This window comes from Sparus aurata, chromosome 16, assembly GCF_900880675.1.
Source record: "Sparus aurata chromosome 16, fSpaAur1.1, whole genome shotgun sequence".
NCBI lineage: Eukaryota > Metazoa > Chordata > Actinopteri > Spariformes > Sparidae > Sparus > Sparus aurata.
Window position 1 is genome coordinate 1,159,035 of NC_044202.1, and position 23,475 is coordinate 1,182,509.

At 42.8% G+C, this 23,475-nt stretch overlaps 3 protein-coding genes and 2 non-coding genes across 6 annotated transcripts; 4 read left to right on the top strand and 1 right to left on the bottom strand.

The window, feature by feature from the left end:
• Positions 1 to 2,001: 2,001 nt before the first annotated feature.
• eapp (e2f-associated phosphoprotein) lies at positions 2,002 to 5,702 on the top strand. Of its 2 annotated transcripts, none has more exons than XM_030392413.1 (6): positions 2,002 to 2,177; positions 2,887 to 3,068; positions 3,149 to 3,280; positions 3,405 to 3,519; positions 3,610 to 3,738; positions 4,285 to 5,702. In XM_030392413.1, exons 1-6 carry the CDS (start codon positions 2,110 to 2,112, stop codon positions 4,580 to 4,582), a joined length of 924 nt encoding a protein of 307 aa, XP_030248273.1. In that variant the 5' UTR covers positions 2,002 to 2,109; the 3' UTR covers positions 4,583 to 5,702. The 2 variants fall into 2 exon arrangements, with proteins under 2 accessions (XP_030248273.1, XP_030248274.1); XM_030392414.1 differs by having other exon boundaries at positions 3,152 to 3,280.
• A 760-nt stretch (positions 5,703 to 6,462) lies between these two features.
• Positions 6,463 to 10,510, top strand: sptssa (serine palmitoyltransferase, small subunit A). Its single transcript, XM_030392152.1, has 2 exons — positions 6,463 to 6,643; positions 8,547 to 10,510. The coding sequence occupies exons 1-2, from the start codon at positions 6,541 to 6,543 to the stop codon at positions 8,648 to 8,650; spliced, it is 207 nt and encodes a 68-aa protein (XP_030248012.1). The 5' UTR covers positions 6,463 to 6,540; the 3' UTR covers positions 8,651 to 10,510.
• A 2,254-nt stretch (positions 10,511 to 12,764) lies between these two features.
• LOC115566029 (uncharacterized) lies at positions 12,765 to 16,926 on the top strand. Its single transcript, XM_030391775.1, has 5 exons — positions 12,765 to 12,774; positions 14,074 to 14,256; positions 14,396 to 14,625; positions 16,192 to 16,712; positions 16,797 to 16,926. The coding sequence occupies exons 1-5, from the start codon at positions 12,765 to 12,767 to the stop codon at positions 16,855 to 16,857; spliced, it is 1,005 nt and encodes a 334-aa protein (XP_030247635.1). The 3' UTR covers positions 16,858 to 16,926.
• Positions 16,927 to 18,665: 1,739 nt separating this feature from the next.
• On the bottom strand, positions 18,666 to 18,771 carry LOC115566562 (U6 spliceosomal RNA). Its single transcript, XR_003981047.1, has one exon. It is a non-coding gene; the product is annotated as a U6 spliceosomal RNA (small nuclear RNA).
• Positions 18,772 to 20,328: 1,557 nt separating this feature from the next.
• On the top strand, positions 20,329 to 20,434 carry LOC115566509 (U6 spliceosomal RNA). The gene has a single exon (XR_003980998.1). It is a non-coding gene; the product is annotated as a U6 spliceosomal RNA (small nuclear RNA).
• The last annotated feature ends 3,041 nt before the right edge of the window (positions 20,435 to 23,475 follow it).

Genomic DNA, 23,475 nt, shown 5'->3' on the forward strand with positions numbered 1-23,475 from the left:
TTTGCCGACCACCTCTGTCTCAGCTCTGCCGCTCGACAAGCTAATTTAGCCAATTACACACAGGTGTGATGCTAATTTCCCCGAGCTGGCAGCCAGCTCCTGGAGGAGGTAAAAATAACGAAATTACACCCATCTGTCCCCCTGCCGGCAGCCGGGTTCTCAACTCCACAAAACACACACACAGGGGAAAAACACACACTCTGCTGGCTTTGATAATAGAGAGGAAGACAATGGACAGTGTGTGTGTGTGTGTGTGTGTGTGTGTGTGTGTGTGTGTGTAGGAATCCAGGCACAGTTGCTTTTTCTCCTCTTTGTTTGAGGCTTTCAATGGATTTCCAGCGATACGCAGCAATTTCCTGCAAGAAAAGAAAAAACAGACTTTTGGTGCGGAGGGATAATTATGTGACGCTGTTTTCGAAGGCGACGGGGTTGATGTGTCATTGTTAGACTGTGTGTGTGTGTGTGTGTGTGTGTGTGTGTGTGTGTGTGTGTGACCGTGGTCAGATCAGACAGTGACGGCAGCTCCGGTGTTTCTTTATGCTGCAGCTTTACATTGTAGTCGAGCATTTTAACTGCAGAGAAACTCTTTCTGCAGGTGTCTCGTGCACTGTTGTGTTTCTGGACACTTGAAAACCTTTTAAATCCAACCTGTTGTTGTAAATGCGTCAGACCTCACACACACGTTTTCATCCCCATGAAGCTGAAAACATTCAGCTCCACATCAGGGTCAGACGTCAACGTGCAGATCAACAACTGGAAACTTGCATCCAACATTAAACCGTCTGCTCTGTAGTCTTTGTAATGTTTCCTGCTCTCGGCCTTCAGATGAACCTGCAGCTGACCTCTGAGAGGTCGGCCTGTGAGATTCCTGATCTGTGGGCGCCACCTGTTGGTGGTTTGTTGTAACAGCAGCAGTTGTCAGTGTGAAGTGATGGAGAAGAGCTGCAGGAGTTGTAGGTGCAGCAGAAAGTGTTGCTGTTGACTTAAGGCTCACCAAATATTAACAGTTCAAATATGATTTGGTGGTTATAAAGCAGTCGGTGACAACATGTTTCAGTCATTAGTTCATGTGTTTGTCAAACATCCACTTGTCAGTAGAACAAGACGGAACAATATTGATGCAAGAAGTCCATCAAAAAGTACAAAACTATAGATTTCAACTATGTGACATCCACAGATTTCATATTATTAAAAACATTTTCCTTCTATATTGATATTTAAAGATTATTAGTATTGTACTTTGATTCATCAGAAGCCTGTAGACATTTTATTTTATTGTTAACATTTTGATTTTGTATATTCAAGAAAAATGTTATACAAATGTAAAAATTAAATGCATTTGGATCTGTCAACGTTAAAATAAATAAAAATAATAATTAATATTATCAGTCCAGTTTGGTTATACATTGCAGATTGAATATTTGTGTTCAACTTACTTCTTTTTACTTGACTTTATTTTTTATTTTTATTATTTTACTGTATTTCATATGACGTTACTTTTTATTTTGCTTTGTTTTATTTTGTTCTATTCCATTTTAATTCATTTTACTTTACCTTTTTTGCTCTGCTTTGCTTTATTTTATTTAACCTTACTTTTTAATTTCTTAACATGAATAAATGAATTACTAACAATTATTAATAATTATTTTGTTTTACTTTACTTCACCTTTTTTATTTTGCTTTGTTTTATTTTATTTTAATACATAAATTAATATTATCAATCGTTATTAATTATTATTCTTTTGTATTTCATTTTATTTTATTTTATTTTAATCTCTAAATTAATTGTGAATTACTTGCAATTATTAATCATTATTTTGTTTTACTTTACTTCACATTTTTTTTATTTTGCTTAATTTTATTTTATTCTAATACATAATAATACATTTATTTTATTATATATTATATAGTACTATAGCGAATTGTAAATGTTGGCGTGGTTCACCGTCCAGCCAGCCGATGGCGTTGTTTCCTGTCTTTGTTTCCCCACTTCCGGTTAAACTAAAGAAGAAGAAGTAGTAGAAGTTTAGTAGAAGAAGAAGACGCACTTCTTCGTGTCCTGTTGCTAACTCGCTAGCTGCTCGTGTCGTTGTACCACGGACGGTTAAGATGGACAAACCGGAGTTTGACTCGTATGAGATCGAGGAGCCGAGCGACGAGGAGCGAGCCGAGAGCAGGTAGCGACCGAACGAAGCAGTTAGCTTAAAGAACTGTGGAGCGTTAGCACCATGAGGCTAACGTGCGGCTAGCTAGCCGAATGCTAACATGTAAACAAACCGGAGCCGGGTGAAGACAGAGGAACTGTTTCTACACGGATTAACATGTGTTTTAATTACATAACTGATGAGTGGTTGTGGCTCATTTTGCCGCGAATGATGACTTTAATAGAAATATTGATTATAAATATGAAATGTTCTTACAAACACGTGATCTACTGTACCTTAAATAACACCCGCGAAGAGAGACATAATCAGCTCCTGAGGACAGAAACCCACAAACACTCCGCACATTCATGAACCTGAGCAGCAGTTAATCAGCTTTTCATATTTTCTAACAGTTTAGGAGGTTTGGGTTGAAACTAGTAATCATTTCTGATATTTACTAAAGTTTTCTCTCGCAGTCATTTCATCGTTTGGTCCTGAACATGTTGGAGAATCTGGACTTGCTGCCTGATAACAGATTAATGATGTCATTGTTATTATCTGAAGTTTAGAAGCATTAGAGAAATGAAAAAGGAGACGTAGCTGTAATTCAAAGAAAGCATGTAAAGATAAAATAGAAAAAATGTAGAGGCATTAAAAGTGATGAGTCACCACTGCTATTGGATGAAAGTGAGACAGCGAAACGGAGCTGATGTGGACGCTGTGGTGTCTCTCTGGGTTTCAGTTCGGAGGATGAGCTCGAGGTGCTGCTGAATGGGACTCCAGAGCAGAAGAAGAAGCTGATCAGAGAGTATCTGACGGGGGAGAGCGAGTCGTCCAGCGGGGATGAGTTTGAGAAGGAGATGGAGGCGGAGCTCTGCACCACCATCAAGACCATTGAGGGAACCTGGGGGCCATCGACAGCAGGTAAATCTGAGCTGAATGTTTGTGTCCCTCTCAGACATCGTTATGACGGCTTTCCTGACGTTTGTGGATTTATTTTCCAGCAGAAACCTCAGGGAGCCGAGGTGGAGTTGCGGGTGGTGGAGGAGGAGGAGGAGGCGTTCCTGCACTTTCTAACTCCAGGATGTACGATGAAATTTACTTTGACTCTGACTCAGAGGAGGAGGACACGCCAAGTAAGCATGAATGTGTTTACTGTCACATAAACATGTCACCATCATGGACGGAGCTGTAGATGCAGTAACTTGCATCATTTACCTAAAGTTAAACCTGACTTGTTTCGCTCTGCTTCCTCTGCAGGCAGCTCCACTGGCCGGAGGCGGAAACAGCGAACCATACCGACCAATGACGAGCTCCTGTACGACCCTGACGAGGACGACAGGGACCAGGCCTGGGTGGATGCCAGGAGGAGACAGTAAGACACTCGGAGGAAGTTACTGTGATTCAAGGAAAAACACGATCATCACGATCAAAACTCAGTTTTTTCTCTCGTCTTCCTGTGCAGGTACGCCTGCAGGAGACGACCAGCTGCAGCATCTCGGTCGCAGCCTCGTCAGGCTCAGGGTTTACCGAGCAGCGACGCCGTCCTCAACTGTCCCGCCTGCATGACGACACTCTGCCTGGACTGTCAGAGGTGAGACATCAGTCCAGTTTGTTTGTATCAACAGGACAGAACATGCTGCTTCCTGATGTGTGGAGCCTGATGAGCTCCAACACAGTGAGGGACGTTCAAGCCTCATCATTCTGTATCATGTCACTGTTAAAAGAGCTGCAACAATTCATTAATAAATTGTCTTCTATTAATTTTAATTAATCATCAACAACTGGTTTATGTCCTCCTTTGTGTCAGTAAACTGAATGTCTCTGAGTTGTGGACAGAACAGGACATTGGAGGATGTCATCTTGAGCTCTGGGAAACACTGAGTGAAATGTTTCACCATTTTCTGACTTTTTATAGACCAAACTATTAACTTAATCCAGTTAAGTTTAAACTGAGTATCTCTGTGGTTTGGACGACTCAGTTGGACAAAACAAAACAAGACAATGAAACAAACTCACTGTCAGAGAGGATTTCTCCAGATACACAACTCATCTGTTCATCCCTTTGTTAAAACTGGCTTGTTTAAAGTGCTTCTCAGCTGATATCATCATTGATAATATCTCTGATGTGTCCACTCAGGCATGACAAATACAGGACGCAGTATCGAGCCATGTTCGTCATGAACTGCACGGTGAAGAGAGACGAGGTGTTACGATACAAAACGGAGCAGGAGAGGAAACAGAGGAGCAGGAAAAGGAGGAAGGGACAGAAGATGGACACAACACTGCAGGACGAGAGACCCGACCCGGCGCCGGCAGGGATGGATGCTGATGAGGTTTACAACCCGGTTCAGTGCTCCGAGTGCTCCACTGAGGTGGCCGTGTTCGATAAAGACGAGGTCTACCACTTCTTCAACATCCTGGCCAGCCACTGCTGAGACGGAGAAGAAGACACTTTTTTATTTCACAGGTTTGTCTCAGATTCTTCACCTGCCGGCGTCTTCAAGTGTAAGAAGAAGAAGGAGCGGGCTGACAGTTTCATCAGCATCCTGCTGGAAGGAAGAAATCAGCTGTGGTCCCTCTGAGTGAATCAATCGAAGTCCATCACACAGTTGGTCATTTCACTCGCCTGATGAGGAGAATTGCTTCTGGACGACAGCGGCACGTCACAGTACGACATCTAACTGTGAAATCTAAAAATTGCCTTTTAAAAAAACTTGAGTTTGACACCGAAAGTCTGCTTGTTGTGTCAGTGCTACTGCTGGACTGAGAGCACCAGAGCCTTGATTTTTGTATTTGATAAGAAAGCTGGACAACAATAACACATTTATTTTTATTTTTACCTCACACATCACATACTCACGTGATTGAAAAGGTTTCCTGTTAACACTTTACCTTGAACCAACTATAAAGCATTTATAATCAGAATATAAACATTGATTAAACGGTTTATAACATGCTATAATGTGTTTCTCAACAACTACAAGTCCTCCTGTGGACACCTGTCAGTGGAGGCAGCTGCATCAACAGATGACGATATAGTAAAACACAGTTGTAAAGATTGCTGCAGGAATCAGAGGAGGAAAAGTAAGTTAGCAGTTTTGCACTTTCAGTTCCCTCGTTCTGAAGTCAGTGTGGTTGTTCGATGCCTGAATTAGGATCTGTGGTCGACACACCTTAAGAGATTTTTTCGAGAATTGTTCTGCGACATTAATACGTCAAAACATCTGAATTATAAAAAGACTTTCTGCCGAGGAAACCAGGACGATGCCAACTTCCTGGTTAGTCTACAAAACACCGTCCCTGCTGGACTCTGTTAATCTGAAAGATGTCTTCATAGGAGCCGTTATTACTGTTGAGAAATAATGTACATTAATAAACACTTTAAAATGTCCTTATGTGTTTACAGCTACAGTTTATGTCCTGCTTATAAATGCTAAAAAGAGGGTTCAAGTGAAATTTTACTAGCTAACAAACATTTTTGTTTAATCGTGACCAGTATTTCTACTGAGACAGACGTCATACATTGTAAATAAACTTGTCCATGCTTTCTCTTGAGCACATGATGTTTCATTGACTCACCACTCATGTATCCGCCAACACATTTACTGATTGACTGCAAGAAGTTAACATCTGTCATTTTTTTTGTGTAGCTCGAATTTGCTTTAGCTGAATGTTATCAGTGATGAATAAGGAAAACGTACTGTGCAGAAGTAAAATTTTGAGGTACTTGTACTTTACTCAAGTGTTTCCATTTTTCTGGCAAATATTACTCTTTTTACTCCACTACATTTATTTGATAGCTTTAGCTACTAGCTGCTTTACAGATTACATACATTATTTAATCTGCAATCAGATTTTGAAAAAACATCACAAAAAAACACATTCTGATGATCAGAACATAGCTCAATATAAGACTTGATAATTGCCCAGGTGGGTAATCGGTGACCCATATTATACAGTGTATATTAGTCACTGTTACTTGTACTTTTGTTTCTAAAGTACATTTAATATAACATTCTTTAAGACTTTTACTCAAGTACTATTCATACAAGTGACTCACGTGTTGTTTTAACACAATGTCGTTACATTTACTCAAGTATGACTTTCAGTCACCAACGCCTGCAAATACGTTAAAATGATAATAAATATTTTTAAAAGGAATAAAAAGAAACATCCATAAATTTAATACATAATACATTTTTATTTTGAAAATCCGGATGTTGGAACTCCCTGCGCTGCGTCAGATCCGCATACTCAAGCGCGGGGCTGTGATTGGCTGAAAATGAGCACCTTATGTCTATACGTCATACGTCACCCTACCACGAATCACGCAGACGGAAAAAAAAAAACACAGTGAAGAAGGAAACTAAGTTGGCGTGTGTAAAGTTGAAACATGGCTCTGGGTGACTGTTGGAAGCAGTTATCGTGGTTTTACTACCAATATCTTCTGGTGACGGCGCTGTACATGCTGGAGCCCTGGGAGCGGACGGTGTTCAGTATCCTTTAATGTGTCAAGTAACCTCCGGCGGCTGGACTAGCGGGCTAACATGCTAATGTAAACTAGCACGCCGACCGAGCTGTTTCCCGGATAGTTACGGCTACATTCTATAGTAATAAACGTCTTTAATTTGTGTTGTGAATGTCAGGTAAGGCATTTTAATTAAAGTATAGGGCCTTGTGGAAAATTCGGCAGATGGATCATTTACAGGACGGTCATTGTTCTCGTTGAAATTTAAAAGGAAGATGAAGTGTTCGCCAGTCGATAACATGCCCGGGGACAAATTGCGAAACTGCCAAACAACCTCAGTATAACTGAATTGAGTTTTAGGCATATAAATGTCAGCCGGATGAAGAGACCTCTCTTCTAGTTTAAAAAAAAGTCTATCATTTAATCCTACAGTCGGAGTGCATCTACGTCTACTTGAATGATTGTTAAATTAACACATTTTCAAAGGGAGTTTTGCCTGATTGACTCTAAACTTCTTGCTAGGCGCAAACGCGACAAATAATCGATGTTTAAGTGCCGAGTTAAAGACTTAAAAAATGGATTACGATCTTGCCCAAGTCTGGTCCCTTTGCTTATAAAATTAAATAAAAACTGATGAAAAATGTAGAATTTTCAGCGGAGTTTGGCGTGGCGGGCGGCTTTCCACAGCTGTTTAAAGGAGCCTCGGATCCGCAGTCTGGTGACTTACTCTAGTTAATTCTGTTTGTTACATCACATGTTTCTAGTTTAATTAGTACTTTAACATTGAGATCACAGTGAATCTTTAACCTGGAAAGTCTGGTTCATTAAGCTGAATGAAGGATTGTGGGTTAATAATTAAAGTCTATCGTGTTAATGGTGTTATGGCTGTACTTTGACCTGTGGCAGTGCAGGAAGAGTCAGTATCACATTGTGTACATGTTGTATCGTCTTCCTGCAGCTGGTGTCACCCTCAGCTCGTCTTCGCTCGGCCTGAGGTGTGTTTGTGTGCTCCCCACAGATCATGCTGGTGATGGTGTTGATTACAGTTGAATAAGTGCTGACATAAGCTTGATTTACGCCTCACATGAGGGTTATTTTCCTGATAATCACGCTACAAAAAAGATCCACTGATGGCAAAAACAAGTGTGGGAGGTTAGATGTCTGACAGCTGGAAATCCAGAGTGCTCAGATGGACAGAAAACTTAACAATTAATTTGGTTATTGATGACTCATTAAATATTTGGTCTAAAAAGTGTATAAACCCATGAGTAAATTATCAGAGAATAACAATATTACATTTTCTGTAATGTAAGCAAAGCAAATTCTCACATTTGAGGAGCTAGAAGCCAAAAAGAGGTTTACATTTTTGCTTGAAAAATGTCTGAAGCAATAAATGATTAAAACAATTTCCCCATCATTCATAGATTAACTCATTGCTAATTTTAAAAGTCTGACTTTTCTTCATGCCAGGGCTAGCTGGTTAGCATGCTAGCTCTAACAGATACTTGTAGACATGGATGTCTTTGATGTTACGCCATATTGTGTTTATAATATTAACTAATATTTAAACGTTTAAAACTAAAATGATTACAAATGTTATCTTTTTAAGTAAGTCAAAAACAAACAAATAAAAAGCTTTTTTCTGTGGATAAAAAGTGAAGATTAATTTTAATACATCTCACTTTATCACGTTGTGAGCTGTTCTGTTAAGTGGCTGTTGGTGAAATGCTCCAAGTGACTGTGATCTTTATTTAGCGTAAGTCTAATGTGGAGCAGTAAAACCTGATGTTTGTCCTGATTATGTCTCCTGCCAGCTGCTGTATGAAGTAGTAAACAGGCAGTGGTGGATGTAGCAGTAACAGTGTCTTTAGCTGCAGAAATGTCAGTAAATCTCTTCTTTCAGTCGTTCGCCCTTAACGTCTCTTCTTCAGACTCCCTCCTCATCTCCGTGGCCGGCATGGCGGTTTACACCGGCTACGTCTTCATGCCGCAGCACATCATGGCCATCCTGCACTACTTCGAGGTTGTTCAATGACACGAAGGCCGAGCCCATCAACCCACAGGTCCCGTCTGTCTCTGGCTTCCTGTCCGTCCGCCCGTCCACCTGCCTGCCTGCCGACCTGTCTGTCTCCTGGGCTTGAGGTCGAGATTGTTTCCAACCAGGCAGGACTTCTTCTTCCCTCCTCCTTTTCCAAAACTGGCTCATATCAAAGGTCAAAACTCTGAAGGTCGTGCTGGAGGTCTGTTGGACGATGTTGCTCTCTGGGACTGTTTCCCCTTCACTCGAATATTTGGGATTGTGAACATGTTGTATGCGACGCCTTAGAAGAGGGTGTGCTTGATTTGTTTTTATGTCCTTAATTGAAGCGCACCTGTTTGTTTTGTGTAAATTATCTGGATGTCTGGTTGTGTGGAATGATTGGTCGCTTTTATTTTTATTCCATCAAGGCTTTAAACTATTGTTGTCTTCAGGATCTGATGGACGAAGTCCGTTCACTCCATTTATGAGCCAAATAAGATTATTAGAACAGGATGTGATGTGGTCGTTTTCAACCTTCACTGTCATCTATCCAGCACTCTGTCACGAGGCGCGTAGACCCTCATCAACATCATAAGCGTCAGGCGGAGGCGCCAAAGAAACTTCTACGAGATGAGGACCAATTCCTGTTAAAACCGAGTTGCTTTCTCTAAATACTGGCACAAATCTGAGCGCATTAGCTGCTCAATTAGCTGTTACCAGAGCTCTCTGTGGCATCCACCAGCCTTCATCAGGGAATAGGAAGTTCAGGATAAATCTGAGGGGTTGTGAGATGAGTAACGAGATGTTTAAGGGGGAGAAAAACATATTTCTGCGTCAGAAATAGTGTTTTTTTTTTTTCGTGTTAAGTTTGTGAAATGCTGGATGTAAGTCATCTTCAGGGACTCTGGAAGCTGGAAAGTAGTAGAACATGAAGTTACTTTAACTCTTTTTCTTGGAAAACTACTGATTAATTTTATTTCATCATCACCAAGTATTTTAGTCTTTTCATACCCAAATAAAATTAATAAATAATGTTGGACCAAGAGATAAAATGGTTGCCCGCTGTACGGAAGCCCTGAGAGGACAGTGAGAAAGCTTCTCGGAGCTTTCGTAGAAATGACAACTTCCCCTATTTATCATCCTCGCTCTAGAGGGACACGACACAATAAATTGACCCCAGCCAAAAATGTTTTCATATCTTTATATTTATATTTTTCTTCCTGTAAAAACTCAGAATGCTGCTTGTTTAGATCGTTGTCCGTCTCCATGTTGGAGCTAAAAGTGACGCTTGGAACGCATTATTAACAAGGTTTTTACACTCCAGACGCTCCTCTTTGTTAAAATTCAGACTACAGAGAAATCAACATAAAGTACATGTTTCCTTCACATGCAAACATCCGGGCACACACAGGCTCGGTGTGGAGAGTGTCAGATGAATTTCTCTCGTTCCCTGTGTACCACTGTGTAATACTGAGTCTTAAACAGGCATCAGTGTGAAGGATAATGACGGTAATCAGGTTGAAAATGACACAGTTGTCCTTTTTTTAATTCCCATTTTGCTTTTTTAAAACGCACAGCAGTCAACATTAATGGTTTCCTCTTTGCACAGAAATGATAAATGTTTTTATGTAATCATATTTCATGACATGTGCTCCAGATGCTACTGGTATCCCTTTTAGAAGGTTGTGATTATTTTTCTTGCAAAACTGTATTTTTCTCAACTCTGTGTATATAATCTTGTATACATATTTGTAAAGTTTTGTAGTCAGATATGTTGGCGTATAGAATAAAATATTTGTGTTTTTTTTGTGAGCTACCGATGTTAAATACTGCTCTAAAACTGAAATCATTAAAGGGATATTTCACTAAGCTCAAGCAGATTGTTTGTCCTACCTGGAGTGAGTCGTCCTGTCGTCACACAGGCAGGATCATGTTTATGAAATGTTTAATGTGCGGCTCTACATCACCGTGAGATGTCGCCACCTTCACACAAACCGACATGAGACGACCTCAGATCTCTGCAGGGTCACGATTCTGTTTTCAGGTCAGACCGACATTAGTTACCAGACATTAAATAATGTTTACACGTGCAAATGTATTTGATAATAAACCTTTGACTTTGGAAAAAGTCCAAAATATTCATAATTTATTGTAGTCGTAAGTTGTTGAGTTCAGGGATGTTAAGTTATACATCCAGTCATGCTATTTTTTGTGTGAAAGAATTTCATATATTATTTTAAATCTTCAGGAAACTTTGTGGAAATTATTTGTCCATGGTTGCAAAGAGTGTGTTTTTTAACGACCACATTTACATAGTAAGTGAGTCTTATTGTTCATCCTCGAGTGCTCCTGTACAGTGAAATGTGTTCACTGCCATCAGGCCGTGAACGTGTTGCTTCATTGTTCAGGTTCAGGTGAGAATGTTCAGGAATGTGAGGAATGCATTTATACCTTAAAGTATGATGTGTGGAACAAAACAGGCGAACCAGACAGTATCGTGTAGAAAGGATGACTCTTAATTTGCTTTAATTTATTTAGCCTGGAAAGAGTCGGTCCACCACACTGTCTAACTACTAACATGTGCATTTATCCACATTTTAGAGGATTAATAATCATTTAATAAATAGTATCAGTGCCAGCAAAAAGATGAAAACTCAAATGTGGACAGAAGAAGAAGAAAAGGGACAAATATGGACAATTTTACTTAAATGTATTGAATTTACTGACGCTTTATAATAAACTTAATTAATAAATGGCACATTTATAGTTTATTAGAATAAGTTTAGTAATTTCATTGTTAGGAAACCAAGGAAATGGATCATAAATCAGTTGTAACGGTTTAAAAACATCAGTTTTTTAAAATAATTTTGTTTGATGATATGACAATATTATAAAGAGTTACTGAATATCTGTTTCCACATGTCCCTAAATATCAAAGACACATAAAAAGAGCTAAGTTAGCATGCTAATCAGTTAGCCCTGCTCTAGCGGTGTCAACACAACCCCTAGCTACGCTAACTATCCAAGGGCAGCTACAGTTAGATCTTTTTATGGAAATATGCTGCCTCCTTTTTATTTTGAGTTTACAAAATAAAGTTTTATCATAGAAAACAAAGACTGTCAGCATGTAATGGACTGTAACTATCAGGTTTGTGTGTGTCTGAGTTAAATCTCTTCCCCAATCAGCCATTTTGGATCAATAGTGATGTCCCGCCTTTCTAGTCGCTCCCTATTGGCCTGTGGAAGACTTCAATTCCAAGCGAAGAGCTCTGATTGGACGCCGTGTTGGTCTTATATTCCGTAGGTGAGCGATGCGCAGTGGTTGTAAGGCAGCACTTCGACAGCTAGCTACAGACGTGACTCAAGTTCGTAAAGGTTTATTTTTAGAACTTTTGTCTCGTTGTTGTCTTCTTTGTCAGGTAAGTTGCTCCACTGTAAACATTCTAACTGTGACGGCTTCAATGTTGTCGAAGAATAAACTAGCTCAACTAACAGGTAGCTACTTAATCACTTGGTCAAAACGTTATCCAGACAAATTCCGTAACTAATTGACTAACTTAACTGTATTATTTTGTATTAGAAATCGTGCCATTTTAATCTCAAAAGTGTTGTAAGTGAAGTGTTTGTGTTATATTTTACTGTCGCCAGTGGCGTGCACAGGTAGACACTAGGTGGTGCTAAAGCACCTGCCCTTTGCCCTCTGGACCAAGCAAGTGCCCTTTTGAAAGTTCGTTTTTTTTTGTGGCCCATGCTGACATGATCATCTATAAGTGCGCGTCGATTAAAAGCGTGTGATAATAATGCCCCAATTAATATTCCCTCCATCCCCCCACCCCACCTGCACACACCTCTGTCAACGTGAACGCGCAGAGGCGTTGTAGCAGCAGTGCGCAGCTGCAGCCCGAACACACCTCCTGCCCTGCACACCTGCCAGGTAACACATACATGAATCGAGTCGAGTGTGTTGTTTGCTCCCTAAGCCTCAGTTGCGCAGCTATAACTTACATTTATGTGTCTCTGTTGTGAAGCAGCCTGTCTCAGCGCCACACAGCTGGGCATAAATTAGCGACTGCTCACCTGCTTAACAAGCTAGAAGCTGCCCAAAATCAATACTAGATATGAAGTGATGATGACCACCGGTAGAGTTTGTCATTGGTGTCCTACAGCATGTGAATCTATCAGTATACTTACTTAAGATGAATATTTAGTAGGCTATTGTGTAGGTTTACATTAGGCTACATAATTAACACTTGCAATAATTTATTTGCTAAATGACAAACAGGCAATTCCCAGTTGCCTGCAGAAAAAGAAATATAACCAAACAGTCTTATTCATATTGTTGGTCTCTTTTTATTTACCAGTTGCAGCATAATGCCTAGAAAGGAGAGGATAAGAAAGGAGAAAGAGAGGGAGCTACAGCAGGCAGCCCAGGGGAGCAGCTCTCTGCATCCACCAGCAGCGAGGAGGAAGAGGAAGATGAAGATGAAAGGTCAGAGTCAAGAGTCATGTTCACTGTTTAGGGCATTTTAAAGCTCAGATTTTAAAGTTGAACTGTTCCTCTAATTTTACTGAAATATCTTCAAAGCTGTCCACATTTTATTTTAACTACACAGAGTGGTTTGGCTGTACTAAATTAGGCATTAAGCTGTTTTGGCTAACTATATTATTTTGTACCAACAAGTTATTTCTATGTTACAAGACTTGCAGTAATCTTGTATTTACCTTAATGGGCTATATTCAACCTTAAAAAATAGGCTATTACTAAAACTGTTATTATTCTATTTTAGGCAGCTACAGCAGGGAAGCAGTGGGCCATCTACCAGCAAAGAAGTTGAGATAGATGAATCTCCAGATTCATCTACAGATAAAGCACCAAGTCTATGCACAGTTACAGAATCAGAAGTGTCGCATAAAGTGCCCTTATTTTTCACTGAGCACCTGCCCCCCAAAATGTCTGTGCACGCCACTGACTGTCGCTGCTCTCAGTAGCTCTGTTTTAGCTTTAGCTTTAAGTTGCTGCTCCGTCAAGGCAGTTCTCCACGGCGCCCGCGTATCACAGAGGTTCCCGCTCACGTAAACTTGCCGATTTAATGAATTTCTGTAATAACTCATGTTTAAGTCTAATTCTACTTTGAGGAAGCGTACGTAATATGTAAGTTAACGTTCATGTGTATCGTTCAGCCGAGTGACTGAACCAAATTAATCACCTTTAGTCTCAGTAGGTGTAAAGAAAGAGTATGAAATCAGACCTCTGAGGTGAAAATGTAATGTGACTGCTGAGATTTCAAATGGCACGCGTCTGTTTTAAGGTTTATTTATTTAGAAAAGACCTGACAATCATTATTTACATTATTTGTACATGAATAACATTGTTATGATGTCATTCAGCCCTTTATATTCTTGTTATCTTCTTGTGTTTTTATTGAAATGGATCACAGAGCAGTTGAGTCCTCCTCACCTGCCGCCACCACCTCATCTCCCCCTCCTCCAGCCGGTGTCCCTCCACAGCTTCACCTCCTCCTGCAGCCGGTGTCCCTCCACAGCACCATCGTCCTCCACAGCTTCACCTCCTCCTCAGCATCCTCGGCGGAGGAGGAAGAGAAGGTCCAGGGTCCTGTCGAGTGTGTATCCAGTCATCTTCTCTTTCAGTCTTCACTCACATTTGGACTGTTTCACTGTTCGAGGTTAACGTGAAGCAGAAGTGCAGCCTGTTGTTCTTCAGTGATGTTTGTGCAACAACAGTTTTAATTGTGGCTGCAGGTTCCTCAGAGGATGAAGAGGAGCAGCTGATGGAGGAAGCTGGCTTTCAGGAATATCAGGATGACGTGGATTCCCTGGAAGGCCGCCCCGCACCGGAGCCCGCCGTGCCCCAGAAGGACGACCCCCTTCCAGAGGCCGAGCAGGTAAATGATCCTCTGGCCTTTCTTCGTCAGCTCTGCGGCAGCCAGCCTCAAAGCAACATGACGACTGACATGTTTCATCTGCCTTCAGTCTCCTTGTTAAAAGTGTCAGTTTGTGGCAGCCTGTCTGCTTCTGTGTCCACAGTGCTGAAGTCTACCTGCCAACATTGATCAGCTGTTTGAACACACTGTTCACACTGATTCCAACATTTAGACTCAGTTTATCAAAGATTTTGACATTAGCTGATGCCAAATTCTACAAATACTAATAATGTAAACAATATAGGCTACTTCATGGGGAAAGTCACCAGACTCCCTTTAAAAAACGCTCAATTTAGTGAGTTGTTGAGTTAGAAGAAACTTTATGAACTCTGAAGCACTGTGTCAGACTAACTCTTCATTATTTGGACCTTCTTTTAAATTCAGGAAATGAACTTTTTTCTGTGTTCTTCAAGTTTGTATATAACAAACAGTGAAGTAACAGTGAAGTGAGATCTGACAACAAGTGGTCACTCAGACGCAGGTTAAGATGCAATTATCATTTTGATAGCATCAGTTTCTTAAATCCAGTTTTGAAGTTTGGGATTTTACAGACATTTAAAGTGGATGAACAGAGTTTGATGTGGTGCAGCAGCGCCCTCTGCTGGCGTGGCCGTGAATTACACCACATGAACCCTGTATCACTTCTTTCAGTTTTCTCATTTAGAAAGCAAAATGAGGGCCAGGGCAAATTACACCGAATTAAACCTGTTTCACTTATCTCAATATTGAATGACCAGTTTAAGCCCAGAAACATGACTTCAGCTCTTCAACAGGACCCAGATCCTCCTCCAGGCTCTTTTCTCCAACTCACAAAACAAACAACGCAGTCCAGAAACCTTTGGGGATGTTTTCAGGACATTCATTTGAATTCCAAATGGAGAAAATGACAAGTTTCAGCCCACAAACCCAGATTGACCTCTAAAAGAGAGTCTGTTCTCTGACAGTCAACAACAACACAGATCTTAAATCCACTCTGGAGTCCAGTAAAGTTCTAAGTGTCGGGACAGAAATGTGTTTTATACCAGTTTTCCACATTTAAAGATGTTTAAAGTGGATGAACAGAGTCTGACGTGGTGCAGCAGCGCCCTCTGCACATGAACTCTGTATCACTTCTTTCAGGTAAAAGCCAACAACAGTAAGATGGGTAAAGTTTGTTTCTGACTGACTGTTTGTACGTACCATTGTTAGTGACGAGCTGTTGAACATGACGTACAGACGCTTTCTTTTAAAGTTTGTGTGCTTTTTTTCAGTAACTCACGGCTCATTTTTAATATTTAACTCGTGTACCGAGCTAGCAACGAGCAAGCTGTTGAACAGGACGTTGTATGAGACGCTTTCTTTGGGAGTATTTTTTCATTGATTTCATTCATTCACGTCATGGTTCATTTTTCGAAAGGCTACATATCTAAATTGTGTATTAACATGTAACTTGTGTCACAGTCTGCTTTCTATTTAATGTTGAGGCTATTTTTAGTCATATTTACAGTTAATCAAGGTGCATTTTCACATTTCAAATCGTTCTAATCATCACATTGAACATTAGTATTCATGCTGACAGTTCTGTGGTGTCACTGGGCTTCTTGGGTCTAACTGCTGGCTGTTGTTGGTGTACAGATGGACTACATTCCAGACTTTTGCCTGCAGGCCGGTTCTGATGAGCTGGTTAAGAAGACTTCTCTGCCAGCAGCAGGGGATCCTGTCTTACCGACCAAAGGGGGCAGCCGCGGTGATGAGCCAGGCTACCGCCTTGATCCAGGCTGCAGAAGGGGACACAGGGGACGCCAAGCTGGTGCTCAGTCAGCACAGCATCCAGTTTGGGAAGTACAGGGGCAGACTTTCCACTGGCTGCTGAGCAATGACATGGAGTACACCACCATGATCGTGGCTGGGCACCAGGACGAGCGTGAGTCGGGTGACACCACCACATCACCCGCCATGCTGAACAAGAACTCCCTCTCCCGGTACGTCAGGCTGTTCCCCAGAGTCATGTCTGTGATCCAGCAGAGGAGGATGGCTGACGGCTCCCTCTCCGCCTCCTCTTTTGGTGACCAGGATGACAGGCTGGTGGGTTTTGCGAAGCACACCAAGCTCACGTATCAGGAGTTTTATGAGCCAGCTGACTCTATTGTGCAGAGGTGAGTCAGAGACTGAGTCTGAACTAAACACTGGTGTTCCTGCTGTTTCCACATTCACTCCAACTGTCCCTCATCCATCCACAGTTACAGGATGTGGCTGCGGAAGAACCGGGTCAGTCTGTGGGCTCGAAGATGGACCGCCTGAAGAAGTTTGTGCTGAGGAGGGACCACAAGAGAGCTGACTCATCTTCTTCAGGTCCACCTTCCTCCACATCCACCTCCACCTCCTCCTCCACATCCACCTCCTCCTCCTCCTCCACATCCACCACCACCTCCTCCTCCACATCCACCTCCTCCTCCTCCTCCTCCTCCTCCTCCTCCTCCACCTCCACCTCCTCCTCCATATCCACCTCCTCCTCCACCTCCTCCTCCACATCCACCTCCTCCTCCTCCTATCCACCACCTCCTCCTCCTCCTCCTCCTCCTCCTCCACATCCACCCTCCCCTCCTCCTCCTCCTCCACATCCACCTCCTCCTCCTCCACATCCACCCCCTCCTCCTCCTCCCCTCCTCCTCCTCCACATCCACCTCCTCCTCCTCCTCCACATCCACCTCCTCCTCCACTCCACCACCCCCTCCTCCACATCCACCTCCTCCTCCTCCACATCCACCTCCTCCTCCTCCTCCACCTCCTCCTCCTCCTCCACCTCCTCCTCCTCCACATCCTCCTCCTCCTCCTCCATCCACCCCCCTCCTCCTCCACATCCACCTCCTCCTCCTCCTCCTCCTCCACATCCACCTCCTCCTCCTCCACATCCACCTCCTCCTCCTCCTCCTCCTCCTCCACATCCACCTCCTCCTCCTCCTCCTCCTCCTCCTCCTCCTCCACATCCACCTCCTCCTCCTCCTCCCCTCCACCTCCTCCCACCTCCTCCTCCACATCCACCACCCCCTCCTCCACATCCCCTCCTCCTCCTCCACATCCACCTCCTCCTCCTCCTCCTCCTCCTCCACATCCACCTCCTCCTCCTCCACATCCACCTCCTCCTCCTCCACATCCACCACCACCTCCTCCTCCACATCCCTCCTCCTCCTCCTCCTCCTCCTCCACATCCACCTCCTCCTCCTCCACCACCCCTCCTCCTCCTCCTCCTCCTCCTCCTCCTCCACATCCACCTCCTCCTCCTCCCTCCTCCTCCACATCCACCTCCTCCTCTTCCTCCACATCCACCTCCTCCTCCACCTCCTCCTCCTCCTCCACATCCACCTCCTCCTCTTCCTCCACATCCCTCCTCCTCCTCCACCTCCTCCTCCTCCTCCACATCCACCTCCTCCACCTCCTCCACATCCACCTCCTCCACATCCACCACCTCCTCCTCCTCCACATCCACCTCCTCCTCCTCTGCAAGACAGAGACCTGCAACTGGGCTGCGGCCAGCTAAAGTTAGTAATCTGTTAAAATATTAAATGTTCCAGTTATTGTCAAAGAGGAGTTATAATGTCCTGTATTGTGTAGATGTATGTATGTGTATATATGATATACACATACATACGTAATCACACAATCACTTCTTAAAACCCATTTTTATAAACTTGTCCTTCTGTGATGTCTTCCCTTCACTTTTACTCTTTTCAGTTTATTATATTCAATTATTTAGTTTTTTATCTATTTTATTTATTACATGTCTTAATTTTAGTTATTTTATTCATTGTTATAATTATTTCTGTTCTTCATGTTTGTATACATATAACAGAGAAGTGAGATCTGAAGTGGTCACTCAGACGCAGGTTAACATGCAGTTATCATTTTGATAGCATCAGTTTCTTAAATCCAGTCCAGTAAAGTTCTAAGTGTCGGGATTAAAATGTGTTTTATTGCAGTTTTCCACTTTAAAAGATATTTAAAGCAGATGAACAGAGTCTGACGTGGCGCAGCAGCGCCCTCTGCTGGTGGGGTCGTGAATTACACCTCTTAAACCCTGTATCGTTTTTTAACTTTTCTCATTTAGAAAACAAAATGAGGAACGCTTCACGAATTTGCGTGTCATCCTTGCGCAGGGGCCATGCTAATCTTCTCTGTATCGTTCCAATTTTAGTATACGTGTAACCGAAGTTACACAGTGTATGAGTGGGAGGTGTCTGGTATATATATGGGTCTGGACCCGGACCCCTGGGAGTCATGGTGCGACACTCAGACAGTCCTGTATGTGAGCAAACTGCCTCAGAGTGGCTTCAGAAGAGCCTCAGAGCTCAGAGAGGCTGTACTGTGGTGGCTGCTGCAGCTTCAACAACTCATAAGGACCCAATCTGACCCGGTTCTGAAGCATTATGAGTTTTATCTGCATGCTGAAGTCTCGCAAGGCATGCTGGGGATTTTATGCAATGAGCTCTTATGTCTGTGGGCGGGGTGGGTGGGGGAGGGGAGGCTTTCAGAGAAGGGGGGCAGTTGGGGGATGTTAACTAACTAACTAGGACTTGGTGTCCTCAGCCGGGTCCAGCTGATCTGGATCCACTGCTGTCAGTCCAGAACACAGACAGATAGAAGGACTGCTGCTAGTTTATTAAGCAAAGTTCAAAGATTCTAAACCGAGTTCGCTCTTGTTGCTAAGCTAACAGGCTCAAATGTGTTCATACTGTTTTACTTTGTTTGTAGTTAAGTTCACATAAAGGACACAGCCGGGAATCAGAACTGGCCGCCTCGACTGTGTGACTACAGCTGACCCTGTTCTGGTCCGGATCCCAGGTCACTGTATTCTCACTGCCAGATCGGGATCATAAATCGTAGCCACCCAGAGACGAGTTTGTGAGACATTTTTCTCTTTAAATGAAGCTCGAAGCAGGAAGAAAACACGAAGAGCCGAGACAAACTGAACCTGAACAACAGCTGAATCTGCTGAATAAAAAACAGAGCGTTACAGAAACATCGTCACTCTGGAATGATGGGATTAAATGTTCACTGGTGGTTTGAATGAGGCCACAGAGACGTCCTCTTTTGATCTCTCCGGTCCAAAGAACGAGAGCAATAAACCTGCTGCAGCTGAGCTGGTGGATTCTTTTTGTTAAACCCGTCTCAGAGACAGAACCTCAGCTTCAGGTCCACATTACAGCCCGACACGGAGCACATGAAGCCTCGGCTGTATTCAGTCCTGTTTCCTGGTTTGAGGCTGAGCCGAGGAGCTGCTTGTTGCTGTGAACGTCTGCACGAGTCTGAGAACTGATCACACGTGGAAGCTTGTCTGTGTCTCTGACTGCCTCCCCCGCCCCCTCTGTCCCTCCCCTCCCTCTCCCCTGGAGGGGGAGGGCAGCTGCCGGAGCTCTGGTTGCGGTTTCAGGCAGGAATGTAGGAGGAGGGGCCCTGTGGTAATCCTTTGTTATCTTGCTGCCGCTGCACCAATCCTGACTCACTGACGTAAAGGCTCATTGCATAAAATTCCCAGCATGCCCTGCGAGCCGTCAGTATGCAGATAAAACTCATAATTGTTCAGAACTGAGTCAGTTTGGGTCCTTAGAGACAGTACAGCCTCCCTGAGCTCTGAAGGCTGTTCTGCTCTCTGCCTATATAAAGCCACTCTGAGGCAGTTTGCTCACATACAGGACTGTCTGAGGGTCGCACCACGACTCCCAGGGGTCCGGGTCCAGACCCATATATAAACCAGACACCTCCCGCTCTGATATTGTGTAACTCCGGTTACACGTATACTAAAATTGGAACGATACAGAGAAGATTAGCATGGCCCCTGCGCAAGGATGACACGCAAATTCGTGAAGCGTTCCTCATTTTGACTTTAGAAAAGTAAAAGAAGTGATACAGCTGAGATCAGTGATACAGAGTTCATGTGATGTAATTCACGATACCGCCAGCTGCACCATGTTACTCTGTGCGTCCACCTCAAACGTCTTTAAATGTGGAAAACTGCAATAAAACACATTTTAATCCCAACTTTTACCACTTGACTGGACTCGAGTGGATCTAAGATCTGTGTTGTTGTTGGCTGTCGGAGAACAGCGTCTATTTTAGAAGTCAATTTGGGTTTGCGGCCTGAAACTTGTCAGTTTCTCCATTTAGAATTTAAATGAATGTCCCGAAAACATCCCCAAAGGTTTCTGGACTGCGTTGTTTGTCTTGTGTGTCGGAGAAAAGAGCCCGGAGGAGGATCTGGGTCCCGCTGAAGAGCTGAAGTCATGTTTCTGGGCTTAAACTGGTCATTATTCCCGAAAGATTCAATTTATTGTTGTGGTGTAATTCGCTGTGACGCCAGCAGAGGGCGCTGCTGCACCTCGTCAGACTTTGTTCGTCCACTTTAAGCGTCTTTAAATGTGGAAAACTGCAATAAAACACGTTTTAATCACAACTTTTACAACTTTACAGGACGTCTCTCTGTGTTGGCCCACATGATCTCGGTTGCCACGGTGACGGTAACCAGGTTGGTCCTAGTAACGGACTGTGGGATATGATTTAATAGTGAGGCTCACCTCACATTATCATGCTTCTCTCTGCAAAACAGTAACTGCCACACTCAAATAATGATATGGTAGACACTATGAGAGTCTTGTGAGCACTCCAAAATGTGTCTTGTGGAGCAGTTTAGAAAATTGGATGTGTTTGCCAGGGACGTGCACATGGTTATAGATAGAGATGCACCGATCAGGATTTTTGGGGCCGATCACCGATCACCAAAAGCAGTATCTGCCGATCCCGATATTGCCGATCACCGATCACAGCGTCAAATCCATAAATTCTTCTATATTGTTGTCTTGTGTAACTTTCATATATTTAATTAATGATTCTTCTTACACAACATTGACATTGTATTATTAAGTATAAAAATTAGGAGATGAGAAAGTATCATGAATTGACCACCGTTTTATTGCAGGCTGAGGCAATGTGCAATATTTCACACTCTAGAGACTCTTAGAGACAACTTGGACTCAGCTTACATAGAGTAACTGTAGCTTACTAGTGGGAATGCAGTCAGGGAGGGAATTTTGTCATTTTAGGGGCACCAAGGCCACATGACAGGGCACAAAGGCCACTGAGTAAAATGTGTTGATTTACCTTTCAGACTGATACCATAACATCCTAATTTATAATAAGACATGGATTATGTATTAACACATTTTTTTTAATACCAAAATCAAGTTAAAGTGACATTAGAAAGTAGTTTTTGTTAAGTAGGGTCAGGGTGAGGTGATTTTTGTGACACCTCACTGAATATTAGTGTTATTGAATATTTCTCCCAATAGAAATTCCCCAAAATTATGGCAAAGCACATTTTTTCCTAACAAAAAAATTGTAGAATAACCAGCAGGAGACCACTGATGTGTGGAGTGATTTTGGTGGCACTACACTGAATAATAGTGAAGTTATTGAATTTTTTTGTAGTTTCTCTTTTCAGTGTTGCACTTTGTAGACGGTCCCTGCGCCCTCGTCTCACAGCTGGCTGACCATACAGACCAGAGTTAATGTCCAGACGCTCGTTTAGATTAACATACGGTTGTAGCTCGTTGTCTTCCTCACTACGGTAGGAAAGAGCCGTCAGTTGTGTTTTAACAAGGTTTCACTTATGAGTTATTGATCCGGGAAGTTCGAATCTGTGAATATATTTCCAACTTTACCGGACTAAATCCTACCACATAAGTCAGTTACGTATCATGTCAAACCGGCTGCGCTCGCTCGCTGTGCTGTAAGTTTCGTTCTTCTGTTTTGAGACGCTGCTGCTGTTTGAGAGGCTTTCACGTGAGATCATCGTGATGATGAGACTCCACCTGCGCGAACCGCGGATTCACTGAAGTTACTGTGAGTGACTACTGTGCACTCAGGTGGCTGTAATTAAAAGGCAAGCTCGCTACGCTGACGCGGGCCAGGGGCACAGAGGCCACTGTGGCCGTACGATGAGGTTTTTTTTCACGCTGCATCAAGGCCAAAGTGCGGGGCAACAGCGGCCATGGCCGCCGTGAAATTCCCACCCTGCATGCAGTCAATGCACTGTCTCTATATTGAAACATCATCTGATCAGCCTGATGTGATCTATTTTGAGAACTCCGATCAAAACCGATAGGGGCATTATCGGTTGCCGATCGATCGGTGCATCTCTAGTTATAGAGGGACAGGGGCTCAAAGTCAGAAAAGGGCAGTACGTGCGCGCACAAAGCGCGCACCACATTTTTTCCATGCCTCAGTAACACAATATGTAGACTACTTAATGTAAAATTAATAAACAAAGTACTTATAGAAAGCTAACTTCTTTGCTGTGTATCCTGTGTAGCTGTGAGTGATATGCAATCGCCATTTCTTTTGTGTCAACTAATTATTGTCAACATGAGTTTATTCACATTCTCATAATACTGAGGTTTGGAAGACATGCAATTCAGCTGCAATTCTTAAAAAACAATAAAACACTGGTTTATTATTAGGCTGTTTATTGGAGGGCAAGTGCAAACTAGAAATACATGATAGACATCTAAAAATGTGACAAAACCAAGAAATGACTACAGTGACTTTTAGTAGGAACAACAATGTTTACAACAGCAAAGTGACAATAAACTCAATATCTGGAAGAAGCTGAAGATTTGTGGCAGATAAACAGCCGACAGACAGCTGTCAGATTATTCTTCACTCTCATTAACAAGCAGTTAGCTTAGCAAGCACAAATGGACACTCTTCTGAAATATGACTCATATTTAAGCACGTTGAATAAGTGGAAGGCGACTTGTTAAACCCCACAAGGAAGTTATGTTTAATGGATTTATAACTTACAAAGGTTCAAGTCGCTCCACAGTCACTTCTATCTACGCGCGTGGTGGAGTTCTGATGAGCAGCAGC